Here is a 21,676-nt window from a genome sequence, read left to right as displayed (position 1 = left end):
TGGAATGCCGTGTTCAGTCAAGTTGAAAATATCAGGGAATAACTGTGGAATCAGAGGGTAGGTGTTGGAAGGAATGGTAGGTGCATTTATTTCAGTAAAGCCATAGCTTCAAGCACCTATACAGTTGTCATCTCCCTGCAGATTAGAGCTCTGATCGAGTGGTAGGAGTCTTTAACATCAGTCAGCAGGGTGATGCCATTGCCTTCAGCTTCCATGCACAGTTTAATAAAATGTTTAATAAAATGTATCATTCCCAGCCCCCAAGGCAAGAATGGAGAGTGTAACTAGGTTTGGGGAGATAAAATGCATAGCAGACAGTGGAGTTCCCTCTGGTGGGACCAGTCTCAGGAAGAGTGTTGGTGGACTGCACTGTTGACTGGGCTAGCATCATATTCGTGGCTCTCAGAAGGAGGAGCTGGAAAGGTGTTTCAGAAGAATGGAGACATATTCCTTACAGATAGCAGTTTGTGGCCTTGTATTCCCCTCCTCACACAGTGTCCAGCTGGAAAACAGATGGTGGAGACCTTCATGTGGAGTTGGAAGGACATAAATGTTTTGGGAACTGTAAAGTACAAGTAGTGCCTAATGTAGGCAGCTGGTTGCCTAATGCTAGCCCTTCAGTCTTGTGGGGGCAGTGAGTTGGGCAGAACTACTGAAGCTGGCGCTTATTTTGCTGAATTCAGCACCTGTTTGAAGGTTCAGGTCAGCAGGCTTTTGTTCACATAACTGTTTCTTATTTGTTGTGCCTGTGTGGTTCTCTTTTTTCTAGGTTGTAGATTTTACTGAATTAGCTGTGTAATCCCCAAGCTGAATGTTTACTTTGCTTTTTAAACTGTTAAATTCATCAAATTCTTTCAGTCATCATTCTGCAAAGGCCTGAATACTTAATTAGGGCTCACAAAAGGGATAGTCTTATTTCCCACCCGCCCTTTTTTTTTTTTTTTTACAGATACCTGGTTTAGTCCAGACGATTTGTTAAACCTGGTATAGCATACATACAGCTTAAGCTTGACATTTTCTAAAGAGGTAAGACTGAGATGTGAGCCTTGGAAGATCTAGATACATAATTTTAAAATATCTTGGCATGCTGCCTTTATAAACAGGATGACAGTGTAGGGTGTCTACCCCCTTGCTACAGTTCACGTGTTCTCTTCCTTGTTGTGGTGTGAAGGTGGCATTCCCAGCAAGGCAGTGTCTTGCAGCCAACAGTGGTGTAGGAGCAGTAACTTTTGTGGAACTGGAGATGGTGTCTTAATCTGTTAGCCAAAACTGCCTGCAGCTGATGTCTGACCTGATGAATAGCATAAAATAAACATTGAATTATTAACGTGCTTGCTTCCCGGAATCCTTTTTGCTGTCAAGTCTATGTAGACCTCTCATAACTGCATCGACTGCCTGTAAGCCCTTGAGCCCCATCTCTACTATTGATTTCTTGTGAACTGGCATGGTCTTTTTGCATGTTAGTTTTAACATTCTTATTGCTAAAATTGCCCTTTGAATTTTTGCAGGTATATTTCAACATGTATTATAACACTTGCGTAGTGGCAAAATTAAAACAGTCATTGTCTCAATAGATATATTTGAAACTTCTTCATTAAAATACATTGTAAATCAAAAGAGTTTAAACTATATTGATTAAAAGTGAGTCAAACTGATTTGTTGTCAAACTGAAGTTGCAGTACTAATTGGACAAAACTATTCGAGTATTTAAGCTTGCAAGTTGCGAAATGACTGCTTCTTGCCAAGTACTCCTCTGTTTAGATGACAAGTGAAGCAGTTCAGATAGCCTCAATGCAGATACCTGAAAAAGATTCCATGTGTCCAGGCAACGATACTGGAGACTGCTGCCAGAAAAAAAGGTAACGGAAATTTGCTTCACTCTGCAGTTCCAAAAGACAGTAGTTTTTTGATTAGACTTCAGATTTTTTCTTAGAAAGCTTCTTTAACATATAGAAAAAGTAGAGCATGCTATAAAAATGCAGGGGGCAGTACCGTGTTCTTGTATGTAATCTGAAAAGGCATCTGTGGTCTGAAACGTAAGTTTCTGTAACACACTGTGGATTGAACAGTACATAACATGGGATTAAACTATAATCGATCCTGCTACAGTATGGGAGTCTATCATTACATACCACGTAGAATCAGCTGCTTCTCTTAAGCATTGGATTATAACTGACTTCCTAAAAGCACATTATGTTCCTCACTTGAAATGATCAGTTGAACTGGGCTGAGTATGGAAGGTGATCAGTCTGTATTAGCAAGGAGAGTTCGAGGCAGATGAACACACTGAAAATTTTTAAGGTTTCTTTTTAAGCGCCGAGTCTCTTCACACTATTACAGTACTGTTACTGAAATAACTTTGCTAATAGGTATGAAAAATTTCTTAGCATGGAAGAGATGAAGGAAAAAATGAGGTTCTAAAACTAATTGAGGTATAAAAATAACTGTGTATCTTAATGATTCCTATTTGGAGGCTCCAGTTCCTGTATTACTTAAGTATTTGATTTTAGTTCTTCTGCAAGATCGTGTTTGTGTGTTTGTTAGTTGACATAGCAGATGTTTGAATTCTCTCTTTCCAAGTTTGCTTTGCAGTAAGCATTGAAATATCTGTAACATACTAAGTGTTAATATTTGTGCTCTGTTACTGATTTGAAAGGCCTGGTGATTTTGTTATGGTGTTGAAAGACGTTTTTTGCATTGAAGTCCTTTTGTGCATAAACCTATAAATGGATCTATTTGTGGCTTTTTTAAGTCACATTACCAAGTGGCGGATAACTTAATTCTTCCTGTAACTGTCTGCACAGGAACATCAGCGGTGTTCAAGCATTTTTTAAAAATCTGCTACGATGGCTCACCTTTAGTTCACTGGTACGTGAAGACTTATCCTCAGAAGATGGGGGAGGAATAAGGACATCATTTATATTATTTCAGAGAGGGCAAGTCTGCATCATATATACAGAAAGTAAAAGCCATTCAATCCCTTACAGATTTGATACAAGTTGATTTCTGTCATTGAAAAATGTATCACTGTTAGTGAAATCTTGCTGTATTTTCCCTATCTGGTGCTAACTGAAATACTGTTTTTTGTGTTATCTTTTTGCTCATTTCTCACTCCACTTTATGGGATTCAAACTCCTCTTAGATTTTTAGATATACTTGTTGTCCCAATTAAGATTGTGTATATTATACATGCAAGATGGCAAAAATGGGATTTGTTGTCATACATATAGCTGCGATGATTTAATTCCCCTCACAGGCAAATGGGGTGCTGTTGTGCCTTTGAGAATCCTGTGGGGATATATTTGCCCTAAATACAGGCTCTGTACAGAAAGACGTGCTGTAGAAGCAGGGTTTAAACTTTCTGACAGGTGCAGCAGGAACAGAAGATGTGGTGTTGAAGACAAATAACTCTTCAGTGCTTCAGTGGTTCTAGCAGCCAGGCTTCACTCAAAAGCTTACTCAGTGCATTGCTAGCCAGTGAATTTAGGTGAGATTCTCTATCTGGATAAAAGTTTACCTTTGGGAACTCTAGCTGTTAGCTGGCTTAAAAATCACTGAAGACTGTTCATGGACAAATTAATCACGATAGTCTTCTGCCGAGAAGTTGTTCTTCCACGTTGTGAGCATTTCCTCTGAGAGACTTGCTGTGGTGTCACCCTGAAAACTGTCAGACTTCCTGCCTCTATCCTACAGCTAGGGCACTTTGGAGCATGGTCAACTTCTGTATCCTAGCAGTAAAACAAGACAATTATGTCACATTTTCTATACCTCTTCATCCTACAATATTTTGCAGTCTGTAGCAGTGGGAGTTCTTCATCTGAATGCACGCACTTGCTACAGAATTGACCGATCTGTAGCTTTCTCGGATTTTTGCTGAGAACTGCTTCAGTAAGAGTTCTTTATGGTCTTAAGATTTATTTATTTTTTTTTTGAATGGCTTAGCAAGAAAGGGCTAAGCCGTTCCTATTTCATAATTGACAGAGCAAGTTTTTATTCCCAAGTTTACTTCTGAATTTGAATAATGCTGCAGTTTACTAACACCTTGCTTTTCTGCTGCGGAAAGGTCTGACGAACTCGGCATGTTCTTTTCGTACTGCTGGAGTAGCTAGAGAGGGCGAGACATTTGGCTTCGGTGTTAAGTGAGGTGCTGTTGAAGGACGTGCCGTGGCTAAGGGACATGCCATTTCAGCCCAGAGGACTTCTGAATAGATGCCATTTGATAACATCATGAAGCACAAGTGTGGTGAATTCTTCCTCAGAATGTTTGACAGTGCTCAGGTTGTGATTTCTGTTTGCTTGAAGCAGAGGGATATTGGCGAAGCCTCAGTAATCCGCCTGGAGTGACTGTATTTTTTAAACGTTGATTTGAAGGCCAGATGCTCACAGAGGCAACAAATGGATGGGTAACTTCAAACTGACTCGTTAGCTACTGCTGCCTATCAAATTAACAAGCAAGATGATGATAAGTTTACCTCATGGGGATACTCCATAAGAATGTGTTCAAAAGATAGGCAATTCACTAACAGTGAACAGGATTCTTGTGTTGCCTCTGCAAATCACTCCGGTGTGCCAGAGCTGAGTTCGAATCCCTGTCAGGAAGATGGATGCTTGCAGACTCTGGCCTTTGCAATTAAAAACAACCAAACTCAGGTCCAGGATGAATCGGAACACATCTTCTATCCACTACTCCTGAAGCGCCATGGATAGCATAATGCGTGTTCAGAATTTATCTGGCATTGTGGGTGTAGTGTATTATAACAGTTATTAAAGACTTCTGCAAACTCTGCTCTACAAAGTCCTAACAGCCCCAACAAGCACGTTTGTTCAAAGTACATGTCGCAACCTACAATCAACTTACAATTCTTCTTTGTAGTCTTGATGTTTTTAAGAACACTAATGTATAAGTGTAATACATTTTTAACTCTTGAAGATCATCTCCCTTCTTAGTTCTGATAAAAATCACGTATGAAGTTTTATACTTGGATGTTTTGACTGGAGTGTGTTTGGTGGCCTTTGTCTTAAGCATACCTGAAACTGGATGTTTGAAAATATCTTCAGCTTAACTGTTCGAGATGATTTGGTATTTGTGCTTGAGTTCTCCTAATCATAGTTGAAACCAAGTGAACTCTTGGATTACAGGATAACAGAAGTAAGTGCTTGCTAGTGATCTCCCAGTGGTGAGCGTGGATTGTATATGTGTATTCACAATTCTAGAAAGGCTGGCTTGCAGTGTTTCTTCATCTTCTGCTTGTATAATTCAACAGAGTTTGAGTTACTCATCAACTAGATGAACAGTCTCTGCTTCAGGCATTCACTTACACCAGCAGAACTATCTACGTGGCTGAGTAACACGGATTAACATGGAACGAGCTGCTGAGAGCAAATATTGCTCAAACTGCCCCTGCTGCCAAGACATCTACATAGCCATCATGTGAATTTAGTGTTCAAAAACTTACCCGAGAGAACTGCTGAGAATTTAGGAATTCAAAATGTGCCTGGCAAATCTGTATGCAAGATAGGTCTGCAGAAAAAAAAGTTGAGAGTAGCTTTTGTAACTGTTTTCAAGATTTTTCAAGATGTATCAAAAGCCAGTTCTCTGGTGCTGTAACTGAAGCCCACCATTTGTGAAGTAATATTTAAAAGTATACTGAACCAGACTGCCAAGCCCCTAGTATTACTGGGATTTGTACTGCTGCTAAATACAATGCTAATCACCTGTTCCCCTTGGAAGTGCAGGCTTGAATAGTTCGACTGATTAACTTGCAATTGAAACGTTGCACTGTCGGCTTCAAACTGCTGATCTAAATATTCACCAGAAACCCAAGTAAATTTACTCCAAGATACTTAGCATTGTAAGAAACCCTCGATTTTACATCTTTTTGCTGCATTTTAGATGCCGCTGTACTTTTAGCAAAACCTGGTTACTAGTTTAGCTGCTTCAAAAAGGCTAAAGCACTTAACTTGCTTCTTAGAGGTCTTAATTTCAAACTCTTCTTCATTCCCTTTGCTTTAGGTGTTGCACTAATTAACATTTTAACAGAGCTTCAGCATTTGGGTGGAAAAACATTAAAAGAAAAGTCTTAGCTCAGTTTTGGTTGATTCACGATATTGTTGTATGGAACTAAGAATCAATCAGCAACTGCAGAGAAAGTTCATTTCATCTTGTACTGTAAAAGATGAACGACTTGCTCTTTAGGGTGCAAGTTGTACGTTTCCTCAAGTAGTTACACAGACATTAATTGCTCGTTTATGTTTGGGCTTTGTCATATATGTAGGTTAACGAAGAACTACTGCATGAACTTGCACTGCTAGTGCACTCCTTTGGTACGTGCTCTTTTTTACTGTAAAATCAGGTCGCCTCATGTCTGTGTGAGGAGGGGGATATTATCTTACATTTACCATATGTTGACAACGTGCAGTAGGGAAGTTGCAGTATACTGGCTAACTTGCAGTAAGCTTATGGGATTGCTCTTTTCCTTCTCCCTCTGGTGTCTTCTATTTCTGTAAAATCTTTTATTAACTTTTGCATCACCCACAGTTCGGAGGGATGGTATCAGCAGTGGTAGTATTTTGGTGTTATGAAGTCAAATATGATACATTAGATTTTACTTTGTTTTTCGTGATGCTTAGGGAGTGGGGTTGGTTGGTTTGTTTTAAAGCAGCAATGATTTGGTTGTCCTTTAAAAAGTCAGCTGCAGCTGTTTGTGGAACTGCACAAGAAGTGTATTTCTGGTGCTTGGCTGACCAGAATCTGAAAACTTGCAAAGGACTGGATGGTGTGATGTTTTTTGCTTGCTTTAACATTTGGATTCAGCTTGAAGTTCATTAGTGCTTTTACCATCAAGGTTGTTTAAAGATGTATTTAATGATCAGAAAGGCTAGCATGTGCTGCTTACCCTTCTCTGAAGTGCAATGGTAGGGTTCTTCGAACTTGTCAAGATTCTTGCCTGCTTGGTGTGTTTTTTTTTTTTTTAAACGTGGTTATTGCTGACTGTTGGTTTCAGTTCTTTAGCAGTGATTTACTTGTGATGGCTCTGGCTGTGTAGTCTTTTGCATCTGAAGAAAATGCTGTAAGCGTGGTGAAACTCAAATTCTTTTAGCCAAGGGCTGTTTTAGTTACGCTCAATTAAGAACTATGTTACTGCAGGGTAGAATCATAGAATCTGAGAATATCCCGAGTTGGAAGGGATCCATAAGGATCATCAAGTCCAACTCCTGGCACCACACAGGTCTGCCCAAAATTTTACACCATGGTACTAGTATCTTAATAGCAAAAAATAAAAATAGAAACTTACTAACAAACTTAGTCCTACTCAAATAACTATTTAGACGCCAAATGTTCAAGGAGCCCATATAAAATGCTTAATACATTTTGTAATTCTCTTAAGCCTTTAATGGGAGGCATTCAGCTTTATTTTTGTGAAGTAGCTTATGATTGGCAATCTACGTAAAACCATTTTATTTGCTTATAGCAACATTTTCTGCACCCAAGTTTCTGGGGCCTTGATACAGTAGCTTGTTGTCCCCAGGCTGCATCACAAACCGAAGTATCTCCATACAGAATAAAAACCTGTGGCTTACTTAGAGAGGTAAGAGGCACTGCTGTGCCGAAGTAACAGAAGTCATGTCCCCTTGCTGGGCAGTGTTCAGTGATGGAGTATCTCTCGAGGTATTTTTGTCTCTTCTGAAACACTGAATACCTCTATTCCACACTTCTGAGAATTTGTGCGGACAGAATTTGTGTGAATGGGAGCATACTGGGGCAAGGTGCTCTTAGCTCCAAACGTCTCTCTTTGAGTCCGCCATGATGTAAGAATCCAGTTTCAAGGCTAGAAGTCACCCTCGTCTGATGAATGCTCTCGCATCCTCTGTAGAGTAGAAGAATTTGGGAGGGATCAAGACTTTTGCTTCTGGGAAGCATAATGCTTGTCTTTGGGCCCGTGTTTGTGAGTCAGCCACTTCCGGAGGCTGCTGGAGTAGCATCAGAAGAAGTGAGGCTGGAGCACTTCATGCACCTGCCCTGTAGCCTCACAGTTAGGGCCGGCTTCTGGAGGTGGGAGAGGCTGTCTGAAGGGAGTTGTGTTGTGGTCGTGTTCTGTGTTCGTGCCCCGGTCACTTAAGAAGCCCTGGTGCCCTGGTGTACTTCAGAAGAGGGAGTTCTGCTGTTACCTGCAACTTTGTGAATCCATGCTTTTTGTGGTTTTCTTTTTTCCTGAAGTTCTCAGGTATAGAAGAAATTTTATTTATTTATTTATTTTTTTTACTGATGAACTTCATAACTTTTTTGGAGGAAAGCTTTTGCTATGTGGTCCAGTACAATGATTTAAGACATTTGCTGTCTAGTTATTTCAAAATAGTTCTTCAGAGTCCATTAATGATTTAGCGGATGCTGCTTAACATGTAGTTTCGGAATACTCAGAGCAAATCTGAATTGGCAGCAGCTGCTGGTTCTGCATTTCTGGCACTTGCCTGAAAGGCATTTTCAAGCTGGTTCAGAGAGCTAAACCTACAGAAAGTAATTGACTTTTTCTGGCTTAGCTTGATTCATTGAACCATCCATCCTGTTGTGGTGCCTAAGAGAGAATGATGGGGAGGACACAAGGGCTTGCAGCAGCGTGACATCATGCGCATAAAACTAACTGAGCCCATACAGCTCTTCCTCAAACTGTAGCGGAGTATTCCTTCTTTATGAGAATCAAAACAGGTGCTTTGTGATGGTTGAAAAAGACTAGTTACCATTTGGAAGAGGCAGACTGTCATGAAATGTTGTCATAGCTCGCTTCTTCAGTCCCTGGCCTTAAAGTCCAAGCCTGCAGCGTGTCCCCTTTGTGCCTCCTTCAGCCCAGCAGAGCTGGCTGGGCTTTCAGAGTGTGCTGTAATCAGTTGAAAATCACAGCGTTACAGAAAGGCTTGTATTTCCCTCCTGCCCCAGACAAAGCTGGCTGCTATCCAGAATTCTTCCTGGGGTAGTTCCTTCTACCAGTGTACTGTCATGGTAACTTTTGTAAGATGCAGTGTTTTGTAAGGTTAAATATGTAGTCTCTGATCCATGAAGGAATTTGGGCATTTGCATCCTGCTGAAAATAATGGGATTTAGATGTCTAGATGCTTGTGGAGATACGTACGTTTGAATTGTTAGTTACCTGATACTTCTGCATTTGAAAATGAATTTATGATGAATTTTATTGAAACTACTTTTAAAGATGTATGACAACTGTTTCTTCAGAGGAGTTCTAATACTTATAAAGAAAGGCACTAAACTTCAGTTGCAAAACCCTTGTGCATTTTTACATCTAAGCAAGCAAAGTAGAGAATTTACAAATTACACTTGCTGCGCTTGGTTGATTTCAATTTTGTCAAACACTGTGTGTACTCTGTCACTTAAGCAGGTGAATAGCACTTATGTTAGCAGGCGTGCAAAAGCTGTTCCTTCTGTAACTCAATTTAGGGACACGAATGTCAGGTAATAGGCTAGATGGCTTTTTAAGTGCTAGCCTGTGCTGGTGAAGGAAATTAGAAAAAAATCTTTTTTTTTCTTAGCATGAATCTTTAATATGCTGTTTAGAGAGTATATTGAAAGGTTTTAGATATCCAGACATAGCTTTAGTTTGTGCACTTCTGTTTTTCTTGAATACAGCTTTTTCTTAAGTTCATGTACAAATCTGTTGTATGCCATCTGGAGTAGCTAACTGCTTTCTTTGTTTCTTTCTAGGAAATACCAAAATAAAGCAGATGTTGTGTCCTGTACTGTTATCTCAAGGTTTTGCAAGTCATTCTGTTATGTGCTTCTTGGCAGCAGGAATGTAAACTAATTCTCTCAGCACTGAACTAGAACCTTGACAAGGTTGTGATTGCAGGTAAGAACTAATTCTGCCTCTTGGAAATTTATGGGAAGGTATAATCACTCCGGCTGTGTTTTAATTTGCAATTTGTAATTGACTAAGTTTTTAACCATAAATGCGAGAACAGATTGGGTAAAAGGATGTTTTTTCTTCCTTAATTACGTTTGAATTTTGCTTAATCTTGTTTAAAGTAGGGAGGGAGAAAATATAACAAAGTATAGCTTCTCTTTGCTATAGTACAAAGCACTGTTAATAAATGGAAAAAAAAATAATTTTTCAACACCCAAATGCATGCTGACCCAGATTTTGAGGAAGCTGTTTTCTCACACAAAAGATGGTATAGTGTCAGTCAGTCGTGAAGTGTTTTGCCACCATGAGCTGAAATCAGCTTACTGTCTGCATGTGGCTTTTCTTCCCCTCGAGGTTTGTACTTCCTTAAACGAGCTAATAGCAGCAGTACTGCTTAAGTTACCCTTTTTAATCAGTTACAGAAAATCTCTAAATTATTGTTACAAGTCCACTTCAACTCTTGAATGACCTTTTCAAGGGGAAAGGTTGATGTCTTCTTCCAGGTCAGTGAAAATGTTTTGGCTGCTGGTTTTCTGTCCTAACTTTATCTGACAGGCTGTGAGGTTGTGCTGTTAACTCTTGTCCCACTTCTCAATCACTGTCTGTTCAACCTGTGTGTGGGGAACTAAAAATCTGTCCTTTTACTCTCTTTTTAGAAAATGATAAATGCTACAAAGCAGTATTAATAAAACACAGAAAACACTACAAATCTGTCGCAAAACCTGCATGTTTTGTTTTTCTGAATGATGTACTTCTGTTTTTAAACAGGGATTGTGTATTTCGAAGACTATCCATCAAATTGCTGTATTGCACATGCTGAATCTGCAGAATTATGATGAAGTTAAAGCCTTTTAGTCTTGATTTCACCCTTTGGTATCTTTGACAGGATGAGTTGCTTGCCTTAGAGTTGTTTGCCTTAGGCTGTACTTCTCAAGAGTGGCAGAACCAGAGTCTGGGATGTTGATATCGAGCAGTCTTGTATGTCTTACTCTGAGGTTGGATGATGCATAGGTCAATGACACGTTTGTGCCAGGAAGGTGGCATCAATTGTTGCTGCTATAATGAAAGAAAGGAAAAAAAGGGAATAAAGAAAGAAAAAAATGTTTTGTTTTCGTGGGTTTTGGTTGGCTTAGTTTTCAGATGCGTTTTTTATTTTTTTTATATCTTTTTATTGTATAATTTAATGTTTATATTTAAATTGCAGTGATGTAACAAGTTGAAAAAAGCACAACTTCTTATAGTGTCATGGACTAATTTTTTGCTGGAATGGACTTCTAGCATTCATCTCGCCCAACCCTTGTGTTTTCCTCCGATTTGTGTGTGTGAATCAACAAGTCACTCCTCAATTAAGTAAATAAAGGGTTTAGTGTTTTACTGTGGTTCTGCAGACCTGCTGCAGAACAATTATTCTGGTCTTTCAGAGCTAGTTGGGAACAATTAATTGATCATGTGAATTAGGCATTCATTTCTGCCTTATTCTCACAAAAATGTGTCTGACTAATTAAACGTTGAAAAAGATGAGAGAAGTTGTTTTAAATGCATTAAATTTAGGATAAGGAAGAACTCATTTTTAATGACATACTGCTTTGTGCTAATGAGTAAAATAAATCCTTCAATTTTGATACCCATGATGTATTGGCTGAACAGTGGCTCTTTTCTTCAAAATTTTACATGCTATTTCTTTAGTAAAACCTGGCTGGTGGTAGCTTGAGAAGGTACTAAGTAATTTTAACACACAAAATATCTGGTCTTCTATTGAATTTAGGGGAAGAAAGAAGATTCTACGTAGAAGTAACTGTAAACTTTATTTAGGGAAGGATCATTTTTATACTAAGTCGGTGCTTTGTAATATCCAAATGCTATGCATGTACCTCTGTTTTTACTAGTGCAGTTAAGAAGGGAGAACGGGCTTATTGGCCACAGGAAGTATGAGCTGATAGAGGTGAGCAAAATGAATTTCGGTTAATATTGTGGCATATAAATATTCATAGTGAATTTACTCTAGTATGGTCAGTAGGAAAAAAAAACAAGTACAGTGCAGTCCACGGGGTGGTACAATAAAGCCACGCCTTGTTGTAGAGGTCGAGGTAAGGATGAAATCTGACTTCAGAGCTGATGAACTTGACTTGATAATATCTGAACTGAGCAGACCCATTTCACTTAGGTGCCTGTGCACCAAACTCTTACTTCAAGACGGCACAATGAAGCGAATACTGGTCTGCAGAGAGGTAGCTTGGCTTTTAGACACTTGAGCCTTCACTGTTCCCCTGGAGGTGTAGAAACAACAGTATGTTTGTTTTGCACTGCCTGGACCTGATGATGTACTAGGTGAACCAGCCTGGGTATTTGTGTCTTACATGTCACTTTTCATATGGTTAATCTCTAACTCAAATAAAACTGGCGTTTCCTAGACGGGGATTAAGTTTCCCAGACTTCATAATGTTTGAAGGAAATCTTGATAAAGAAAATCTGAACTTGTTACCTAGAAAACTAAGATGAGTGACATTAAATGAAGAAATTTAATACTCTAGAGTATTTCTTTACTGAGAATGACATCTCATCTGCATTCCTTTTCTTTGGTAAGTCCCTAGTTGAGATGTCAACACGGACTGAGGGCTGCTGGATGTCAGAAGCCACACAAGCAATCACAGAATTATGCATAGCTAACTAGGGGGAACACTGCATACTTCAGGTTTGCATCTGACCACAAAACTTTGTGAATTTGACCTCTGCAGTTTACGTAAGGGTGATGCTGCATGTACTGATAAAGGCTTGGTGACTGTAAAATATGTCAACCTGAGCACTGATGATGGCTTTATACTATTTGCTGTGATTGCAAAGGTAGGTTCAGAGTCTACTTTCAAGTTTCCTGTTTCAAGACACCCACTCATGTTGGGTGTCTGAGATACGATCTCTCACTTTGCACCTACCAAACTGCATTCCAGAAAAATAAGCCACAGCATAAAAGCGTGGAACTTATCCATAAGAGACAGGCAGTTGTCACATAAACCAGTCTTAAAGATCTGCAGTTATGTGGCTTCATTTATGTTTTAATAGGGTGCAAGAAAGCAGAATATGAAATGAACTTCTGAAAAGGCAAACTTTGACATATTTGTCACTTTGTGTGGTGTATTCGCTTGATATGCTATGAGTGCATATTTGATAGTTCCTTAAGCTGCTCGCAGTTTTTTTGTGTAGCTTTATTCTATACCAGTCTTTAAACTTAGTTTTTCAATAGTTACAAAACTGAATGGGATAGAGCATAATCTAAATTAGTTTTGACTTAACAAGTGCTATCAAAGTTATTTCTAGAGCTAGTCACCTTTTCTTACCCTGTGACTTGATGACAAAGTGAAATCAAGGGGCAAATTAAGGTTTGTGTGTGTTTTTTTTAGCTTTACACTTCATTTTATTTCAAATCTCGGAAGACGGTTTCTTGGTCTCCTAGTGCTTGATTTGGGATTGAGGGAATTCAGTCACCTTCTGCCCTTAACTCTATTGTGATATTTTGTTAGTAGCTTAAGTACACGCACCCAGCTCCTAGCACTAAATGTACCCCAAAGCTTAAAGCACAGTGCTTCTGTGTGTATTTCTAATTACTTAAATGCATTGTCTGCCTCACAGTAACTTTAGAATCTCAAATTGTTGATGTATCAACCCATTTAAAATTTATCTGCCACTAGGACCACAAGCATATGTATGTTTCTGGTGTTAACAATCTAGCTAAAAAGGTTATGGGTCTTAAACTAGCTCCTGGTGCTTCTTTTTACGCACTCCCACAGTCTTCCCTGTAGGAGGTTACTGCTGTCTTGGATCTGCTGGCCTCTAAATCCAGTACAGTCAGAGTCACAAAGTTCTGAAACATTAAAGCCAATTTTGCACCTCTTCAGTGAGACAATTTGAAGAGCAGCAGCAAAAACATCTCAGCCAGCAGTTCCGAAAGAGAAGAAATTGCTGGCACAAGGTAGTGGTGAATAGCTGAGGCATAGCAAATTCTGTTTTCATGAATTGCTATAGACATTGAAAACGGATGTAAATCCACGGTGTTAAAGACTGCCCATGATTGTTTTGTACCTCCAGACCAGCTTAAAGTAGCTGAAGCATATTCTGAAATTTTGCCTCCTTTTTCACTTGCTGGTTTAAAAGTAGTGCAGTGTGGGTTTTCTTGTTTTTTTGTTCCAACCTCCTCCTCCCCCCCATAACAAAGATGCATAAATTCATTTTGGAGTTCCAGCTGTAGCTCCTAGGCATGTATCCTGCGTGGCATTGGGGGCTAGCTGGCAACATTTTGAACTTTCTGGTTTAAAAGCTTACTGGACTTCGGGCAGGAAACGTTTTGGGTAGTAAGATCTATATTAGAGGTTTATCTTCATACTCAATTTCTTCGTATCAGTACAAAGTGAATCTTTGGTCAGCTCTATCACTGGGACCATTTCTGATGTTGACTCCCAACCTGCTCCTTGCCAAAAGGTTATTTAAAAACAAATAAAACAACTCAAAACAAACAAAGCCCATAGTACATGGGCATAAATAGCGATCAATTACTGGCTTTCTTCGCATTTCATTTTTAAGTGAATGTTAAATATTAAGATCTCGTTCTGAGATTCCAATAACTGCTGTTCAAGTCTGCCAGTACTTCGTGCCTGTGCTGTAGTAACTGAAGTTACGGTAGCTGCTCCAGCCAAACTTAAAGTAGAGCTATTGCTCAAAATTTCAGTAACTATTTGCCTAATGTAAATTTATGTAGTGCCAGTAATTTTTAAGGTCAGTAAGTCAAAAGGGATTCCAAGTTTTCTGGGATCAAAAATAGAAATCTTTAAAGACTTCACTCACTAAATGAGCTTGTATTTACCTACTTAGTGTAATCTTGTATTTACTTGAATATTCTGTCATGCTGTATTTCTCATGTAAATCGAGAGATACTCTGAACCTTTACAAATGGCAAAACAATCTACAGGATGCATGTGTGCATTTGTAGAGACACATCTCATGTATAGAGTGTCTCTCTCACACTAGACAGGAGCTTTTTTAAACAAGGCTAGTTTAAATCTTTTTAGTTAAACCAGAAAAACTGCTTCTTCCTGTACTTCCACTAAGCTTTGAAGTTGTCACAGGTATTGTCATCTGTCACTTGCACTTTTAATATCTAGTGCAGCATTTATTTCTGTGGAAGCATCCTTTTTTTACAGAAGGAGCACATGGATGTTGTAACAGGAGACTCTGGCACTATTTCTTTTCTACAGCACTGACTTATTAAAAATGGCTGGCCTGTTGAGTGAACCTTTCTGAGGAAGAGAGATTTTGCAGCATACTCTTATGACCTTAGCCCAAAAGATCAATGTTTAACCCATTCTCCTTATATGAAAAGACCCACTATTGTCTTTGGGACTGTTGGCCATCAAAGTAGTAGTTCTTTTTGGAACTCTCAAGTGATCTGGAAATTATTTTATGGTATCTACAAAAACATGGGTACAGACTGTATTATTTAATTACATTTTTGTATGCCTTCGTGGCAACTAGCAAGTAAGTGTTATTTCTGCCAATTTAATCTATGTGGGAAGAAACATGTTTTTCCTTTAAAGTAGCTTCCTATTCCCCTTCTATGATAGAGTGGAAAATAAACTCATCATGGGTATTCTGGAGCTGAGCAAGAACTCTTTACCATTTTATGGGTATATCTTGGAGAAAATCAGAGGGTGTGGTTGTTTTTCTTTTAAACAGAGAAACTCACACTTGTTCACAAACCTGCTGTTTAGGACTGTGTATTTCAGAGCTGATATAATGCAAATATATGTATTCGGTGTGTAGCTGTGGGGAAATGGAGACGGACCACAAATTTTTCAGTGTCAGAAGGTGTGGTTTTTGGCTTTATGCTTTCTATTTCCATACCTCAAAAGCGTAGATGACTTTGGTTTCCTAGGGTTGAACTATTGGTTGCCTTACCTGTATGTAAGATAAGGACCTCATGTAAAATTTGCATCGGGTAGGAAACGTTAGGGAAGAATACACATTTGGACTTTAGAAAAGTATGTCTTGGGTTAGTTTTTTTTCCTGGGAAAGGGACGTCAGCTTTTGTTAGAGACCTGCAGCATCGAACTTGATTGTAAATGACTTAACGGTTGGTTTTAAAGTAGAGATGAAGAGTGTACAGTAGAGTGTTAGAGTTAGTGCTCTAGCAGCATGTTGCTGAGATTCCTCTGAAGGCCTTACAAAAGCTACCGTTAGTCATTATTGGTACTTAGCAGGTGATTTTTTTTTTTTCCTTTCTGGAGGTGAGAAAACTATTACAAGAAGGGAAACCTAGGTTTCTGTTCTTGATCTGCAGAATATATGCTGTTTTAAAGAACTTAGTGGCTGTTTCTTTCTTCCATGCTCACTAAAATGGTTTGATTTTTTTTCAGCTAATCTTCAAGCCAGCTGCTGCTTTGTATAGCATACATAATATACACAGTGATAGAAAGATTTCTTCTATGTATTTGGTGTTTTCTTTAGGACCAGCCATAAACTGATACCTAAACTTACTGTTTACTTATTGATTGTAAGTCTGTCTCTACATCCTTTATTAAATATTTGTAATATTCTAAATATCTTATTTAATATTACAAATATAATTGCAAATAGGACAATTTTTCAATTTTTTACTCATTCTGAGCTGTAAGAACTCATTCAGAAGCTACTTATGAAACAGGTGAAGCTAAGATGTGGAACCCATGCTTTTGACTTTAGTATACAGTATAAATGCGTATGTATAAAACAGTCAATAGTCAGGTCATAGACTTTTGTAGTTAGATGAGTTTTGATCTTCATTACACAGTCGTATGATTCCTTACTTCATTCTCTACTATCCCAGGTAGTAAGAGACATGTAGATAGTGACTGCAGAGAGAAAGAGTACAGATAACGGGGCTTCTTGTTTGTAAAATTCTTTGGATAATATCATAACATTGAATGGACTGGAAAGGTGGGGGGAATTAGGGGAAGTTGGGGATGGAGAGTAGGTGTTTGAAAGGGCTTAATGATTTGACTTTGCTGAAAGTATGGGAAGTCTTCTGAGAAAGTTGGCTGCTGGTCTGAAGTCATTCTTGCTTTTTGTATAAGATGTGCCAGTTAATTATCAATTCAAATGAATGGTACTCTTGGTTTTGCTTTACAAAGTCTAGTTTGAGGACTGTTTTCACGTTTATATAGAGTAAAAACAAATTGGCAGCAACTTTGTAGTGTGTTCTTGTGACTTGAGTTTACTGGAGATGTGTACCTTGTACATGGAATGCTCGTTTTGGAGCACGTACAGGGCTTAGGATATATTTCTTTAGTGTCACACAATAGTTGTTTTTTAACAGCAGCTTAAGGCAATTTACTAAGTACAAGACTTGTGTTATAATACCGGACTTCTTGATACCAGAAGATTGGTACAGAGAGATAGTCAACTAGTCTGCAATTATAGAGTTCCCTAATAGATGTGAATGATCAAAAATCATGGTAGTAGCTCAGAGCTGAGCTAGAGGTGGGTATTTGCACGGTGTTGGAATTTACTCTGTACATGCAAAACCTCAATTTCCTTTAGCTGATTGCTAAAGAAATCTTTTTCTCTAGCAGATGTGTCTAAACTTGGAATCCAATTGATGATGTTTTATTCTACATCTCTTAAAGGATCTTCAGAAGAGATAACTCCAAGGCTTGTAATTAGAATATAACATGGTACTTGAACATAAGAGCCATCTGAATTCTGGTGCTTCTCAGTTGATTTGATTTAGCCAAGTGCTAAAGTACTCCTCTTTTTTTTTAATAAAAAAATACCAGAACCATGTTCATCCTTCTGCAGTGTTAGTAGCACTTGAATTAAAGACCATTAAACATGAATTAAGGAAGTAAATTATACTAAAAAGTAAAGCAGATAGGGAGTTGCTGCAATATTTGGAGAAGTGTCTAAATTTACATTAAGAGTGAGAAATATAGTTCAAAAGAAGTATAGCTGCTGAGTAAAGTCTTGGTCTGTGGAATAATGGGGATCCTCAGCCCTTCATGGAGGCCACTGGAGCAGAGTGTGAAGTTTGCATTATCTGATTGAAAGTTCTGAAATTACCCTGGCAGGGTGGGGTGAGGAATCTAGCCATAAGCTTTTCCTCTTGCAGTGTACTATTTCCTTTTCATCTCTCCTGTTAGAGTAATCTATGGATGATGAAAATATCTTTAGTGGAGGGGAATGAAAGAAGAAATGAATCATTAAGCTTTCGTTCTGACATGGTAACAAGCTCTTAAAGCAGTTTATCGTGACTCCACAGGTTTGGTAGGTGCTAGTGTGTGGAAACACTAGCGACTGACTTGCTCGCGATCAGTCAAGGCTCTCAGATTTTTGCTGGTTGAAAGTTGCTATCATTTTTACAGCCAGTCGCTAAGGGTTTCATGGGGTACTCATTGTTAGCATGATAAGGAGTTTTCTGGGTTTTTGAAAAAAAAAAAAAAAAGAAAAAGTACTGCGGGGTCTCTGAGTTAAAGAAAATATTCCTTGCTGACTTTGTAAAGTGCAAGGTGTTTTTTCAGGCCTGCATAGGATGACCTATTCTCGTATAGGAGAGGAAGTTGGAAGTCCTCTGAAGCTTCAGTGTAGGTTACTTGTATCTGCAAGCTTACTCTCTGAGGGTGCTTCTCACATATTCTGAAGCAGATCTTCTCCATATGTTGAGGAACTAACTTTCTGTGGAATATTTTCTTCCCTTAGAGAGCTCATATCTGTTTTAACTGGATGTGTTTTAAAATCAAGATCAGTGCATCTATGAACTTAAAACCACGTGAATGTCTTTTAGGGATGGTAAAAATTGAAATGTATTACAAAGGAGTAAGTAATATAGTAAGAGAATCCTGTGAAAAGTTTTCTTGGGTCAAAGTGGGAAATGACTTACTGCTTCTTTGGAAGTGCTGTAATCATGCTTTCCTTTCGTGAGTGGTCTACATTTCTCTATTGTCAATTTTGCCATGCTTACAAGATTAAAGAAGTGGCACAGTACATGCAAAGCTAGCAAGTCAGTTGGTACTTATTTATAAAGTATTAGCTTTTCTTCATGTCCTAGTGAAAATGGAAGGGGAATAGGAGTAATATGGATGTTACTCTTCCAGCAGAGAATGACAAAATTGGGCTACAGAGGTACGTGAAGTTCTCCACCTTCATATGGAGAGCCTTCTTGCATATTTAGTCTTAAAGACAAAAACAAACAAAAAACCCTGTGCACACACAAAATAGAAACCATACTGCCTGAAAGGCAGACAAGGGTCTGTAAGTTCCAATTTCATTAATGTCATTTGTTAATTATCCCTCCCTCCGCCTTATAGTTGATATTTGCACATGTGCATGCTTTGTAATGTGTTTTATTAAGAAGAAAGGGAAGGGAGAACAAAACTGACATTGCTGAGTGAACTTAGATAGAGTGGTGGATTTATAACTAAGATTCTTCTTCTCTGTTTTCCAGATTTGATATTGCATAAACATGGGTGCATTTTTGGATAAACCAAAAACTGAAAAACATAATGCTCATGGTGCAGGGAATGGCTTGCGTTACGGCCTCAGCAGTATGCAGGGATGGAGAGTGGAAATGGAAGATGCTCACACAGCTGTTGTAGGTATTCCTCACGGCTTAGAGGACTGGTCCTTTTTTGCTGTCTATGATGGTCACGCAGGATCTCGTGTTGCAAATTATTGCTCCACACACTTACTAGAACACATCACTAACAATGAAGACTTTAGGGCGGCAGAAAAACCTGGATCTGCTCTTGAACCTTCAGTGGAAAATGTCAAGAGTGGAATCAGAACTGGCTTTTTGAAAATTGATGAGTATATGCGCAATTTCTCAGACCTCAGAAATGGGATGGACAGAAGTGGCTCAACAGCAGTGGGAGTTATGATTTCACCCGAGCATGTATACTTTATCAATTGTGGTGATTCACGTGCTGTTCTCTATAGGAATGGACAAGTCTGTTTTTCAACACAGGATCACAAACCTTGCAACCCAAGGGAGAAAGAGCGAATCCAGAATGCAGGAGGCAGTGTAATGATTCAGCGCGTTAATGGTTCATTGGCAGTTTCTCGAGCTCTGGGGGACTATGACTACAAATGTGTTGACGGTAAAGGCCCTACAGAACAACTTGTTTCTCCAGAGCCAGAGGTTTGTGAAATTTTAAGGGCAGAAGAAGATGAGTTTATCATCTTGGCTTGTGATGGAATCTGGGATGTAATGAGCAACGAAGAGCTCTGTGAATTTGTTAAGTCTAGACTTGAAGTATCAGATGACCTGGAAAAAGTGTGCAATTGGGTAGTGGACACTTGTTTACATAAGGTATGTAACTGTTTTCTCCAAGCAGATGTTCTGAATCTATCTTCTGTTTAGATGGGTACGATGTTAACAGCAGTTTCTGGCCTAATCTTTCCATTCTCCCTATTCCTACCCTCAAACTTCTGTACCCATTTGACTGTCTTTGCTGAAGAGTGTACAGCCTCATCCTTTGTGCTTGGAGAGGCGATGGCAGTTGCAAAAATAAAAGTTTAGTGTAATGTTTGCATATAGTTCCAGCTCTAAATTTTGTTTCCAACTTCTAAAGTGAATGTTTTTTAAAAACATAATTAAAAAAAAAAGTACATTCTGTGCAAAGTTTGTATTTTTTTGCTCTTTTGAGTTGGGTGGTGTTGCTCTCCTTTGCATAATATCTGTGCTTGTACTACTATCTCCTCATCAGGGTATGTTTTGTCTATCATCTGAAGTGGTGTCCTCAGCTAATTGTTGTAGCTCAGATGAAGAAGCACTGTTTTTGCATCTGAGCTTGCTTGCACTCCTCAAATTTCAAGTTCGTTAGGAGATATTGCAGGTTGGTCTGTAAACGTTTCACAGGTTTATCATTTCCAGCATTCCCTCAAAAGTGTAACTCCTACTAATACAAATAAAGTTCCTTGATGAATCCATAGACCAAACATGCCATTTTGAGGAAGGTTTAAAACTTAGAAATTAGAATTAAACAGTAAAGGGTAAGTAACTTTTTCGGAAATATGGTTGTATTCCAGCATATGTCAGATGTTGTAAGATTGGTTTAAATGCCCCGGCTTTTCTGAGCAAGCACTCGATCAGCTTCATTAATGACTTGTCACTCTAGTATACTTTCAGTAAAGCAGTAGACATAACCTCATGTTTTTAACCTCATTTTAACCTCAATTTTCTAAAGTAAGATCCTGGATCTGAGCAGTTTGTGGCAAGGTTAGAAGGTCTTCAGGATGTGAAGTATTATCTATTGTAAAATACTAAGTGTATCCATATGCTTGATATAAAAAGGAATTTGGACCAAGACCTACATTGGGACTTTGGGACAAGTCCTGCATTCTGAAGGAATTTATTCTGATGTTGGATTGCTACCTAATTTCCTTTGAAGAATGAGTTGTTTTGGTAAATGATAGGAACTACCCAGTGGGTTGGGGTTATAGAGAAACAATATGCAGTGAAAAATGGCACACAGATTTCTGGTTTAGTTTGGATAAGGAGCTATTTACATAACGTTTGTTAAAGATTTCAAACTTAGACCAGGAATAGAGAACTTGACAGAAAGTGCAAGAATAGAGAACTTGACAAAAAAAAAATCTTGATTTTAAACCAGGAGTTCAAATTACAGTTTTTCTGGATCTCCTTGCTTTTAAATTTGAATTGTAATTTTAAAATTTGGCTATGGATTGTAATTTTGAAAGGTGAGGAGGAAAATGGTATTGGAGCTTACTAGTGAACAATTGGCATT

The 21,676-nt window shown here is 38.6% G+C and overlaps 1 protein-coding gene across 10 annotated transcripts in view; it reads left to right on the top strand.

Annotated features, from left to right (window-relative positions):
- Positions 1–21,676, top strand: part of PPM1B (protein phosphatase, Mg2+/Mn2+ dependent 1B) — a 58,178-nt gene that overhangs the window by 15,780 nt on the left and 20,722 nt on the right. For 6 of the 10 annotated variants that reach the window (XM_050710051.1, XM_035556086.1, XM_035556078.2 and 3 more), the window contains 2 exons: positions 9,713–9,857; positions 19,375–20,238. In XM_050710051.1, coding sequence (XP_050566008.1) covers positions 19,393–20,238 — 846 coding nt within the window. In that variant the 5' untranslated portion in view covers positions 9,713–9,857; positions 19,375–19,392. Of the gene's footprint in view, positions 1–949; positions 1,027–1,761; positions 1,860–2,804; positions 2,869–9,712; positions 9,858–19,374; positions 20,239–21,676 lie in introns of all 10 variants that reach the window. The other 4 variants (XM_035556036.2, XM_035556045.2, XM_035556070.2 and 1 more) reach the window with 4 other exon arrangements.

Source organism: Cygnus atratus, chromosome 3, assembly GCF_013377495.2.
Source record: "Cygnus atratus isolate AKBS03 ecotype Queensland, Australia chromosome 3, CAtr_DNAZoo_HiC_assembly, whole genome shotgun sequence".
In the NCBI taxonomy this organism is placed as follows: Eukaryota; Metazoa; Chordata; class Aves; order Anseriformes; family Anatidae; genus Cygnus; species Cygnus atratus.
Note: the sequence above shows the minus strand (reverse complement) of the source record. Positions and strands in the feature narration are given on the sequence as shown.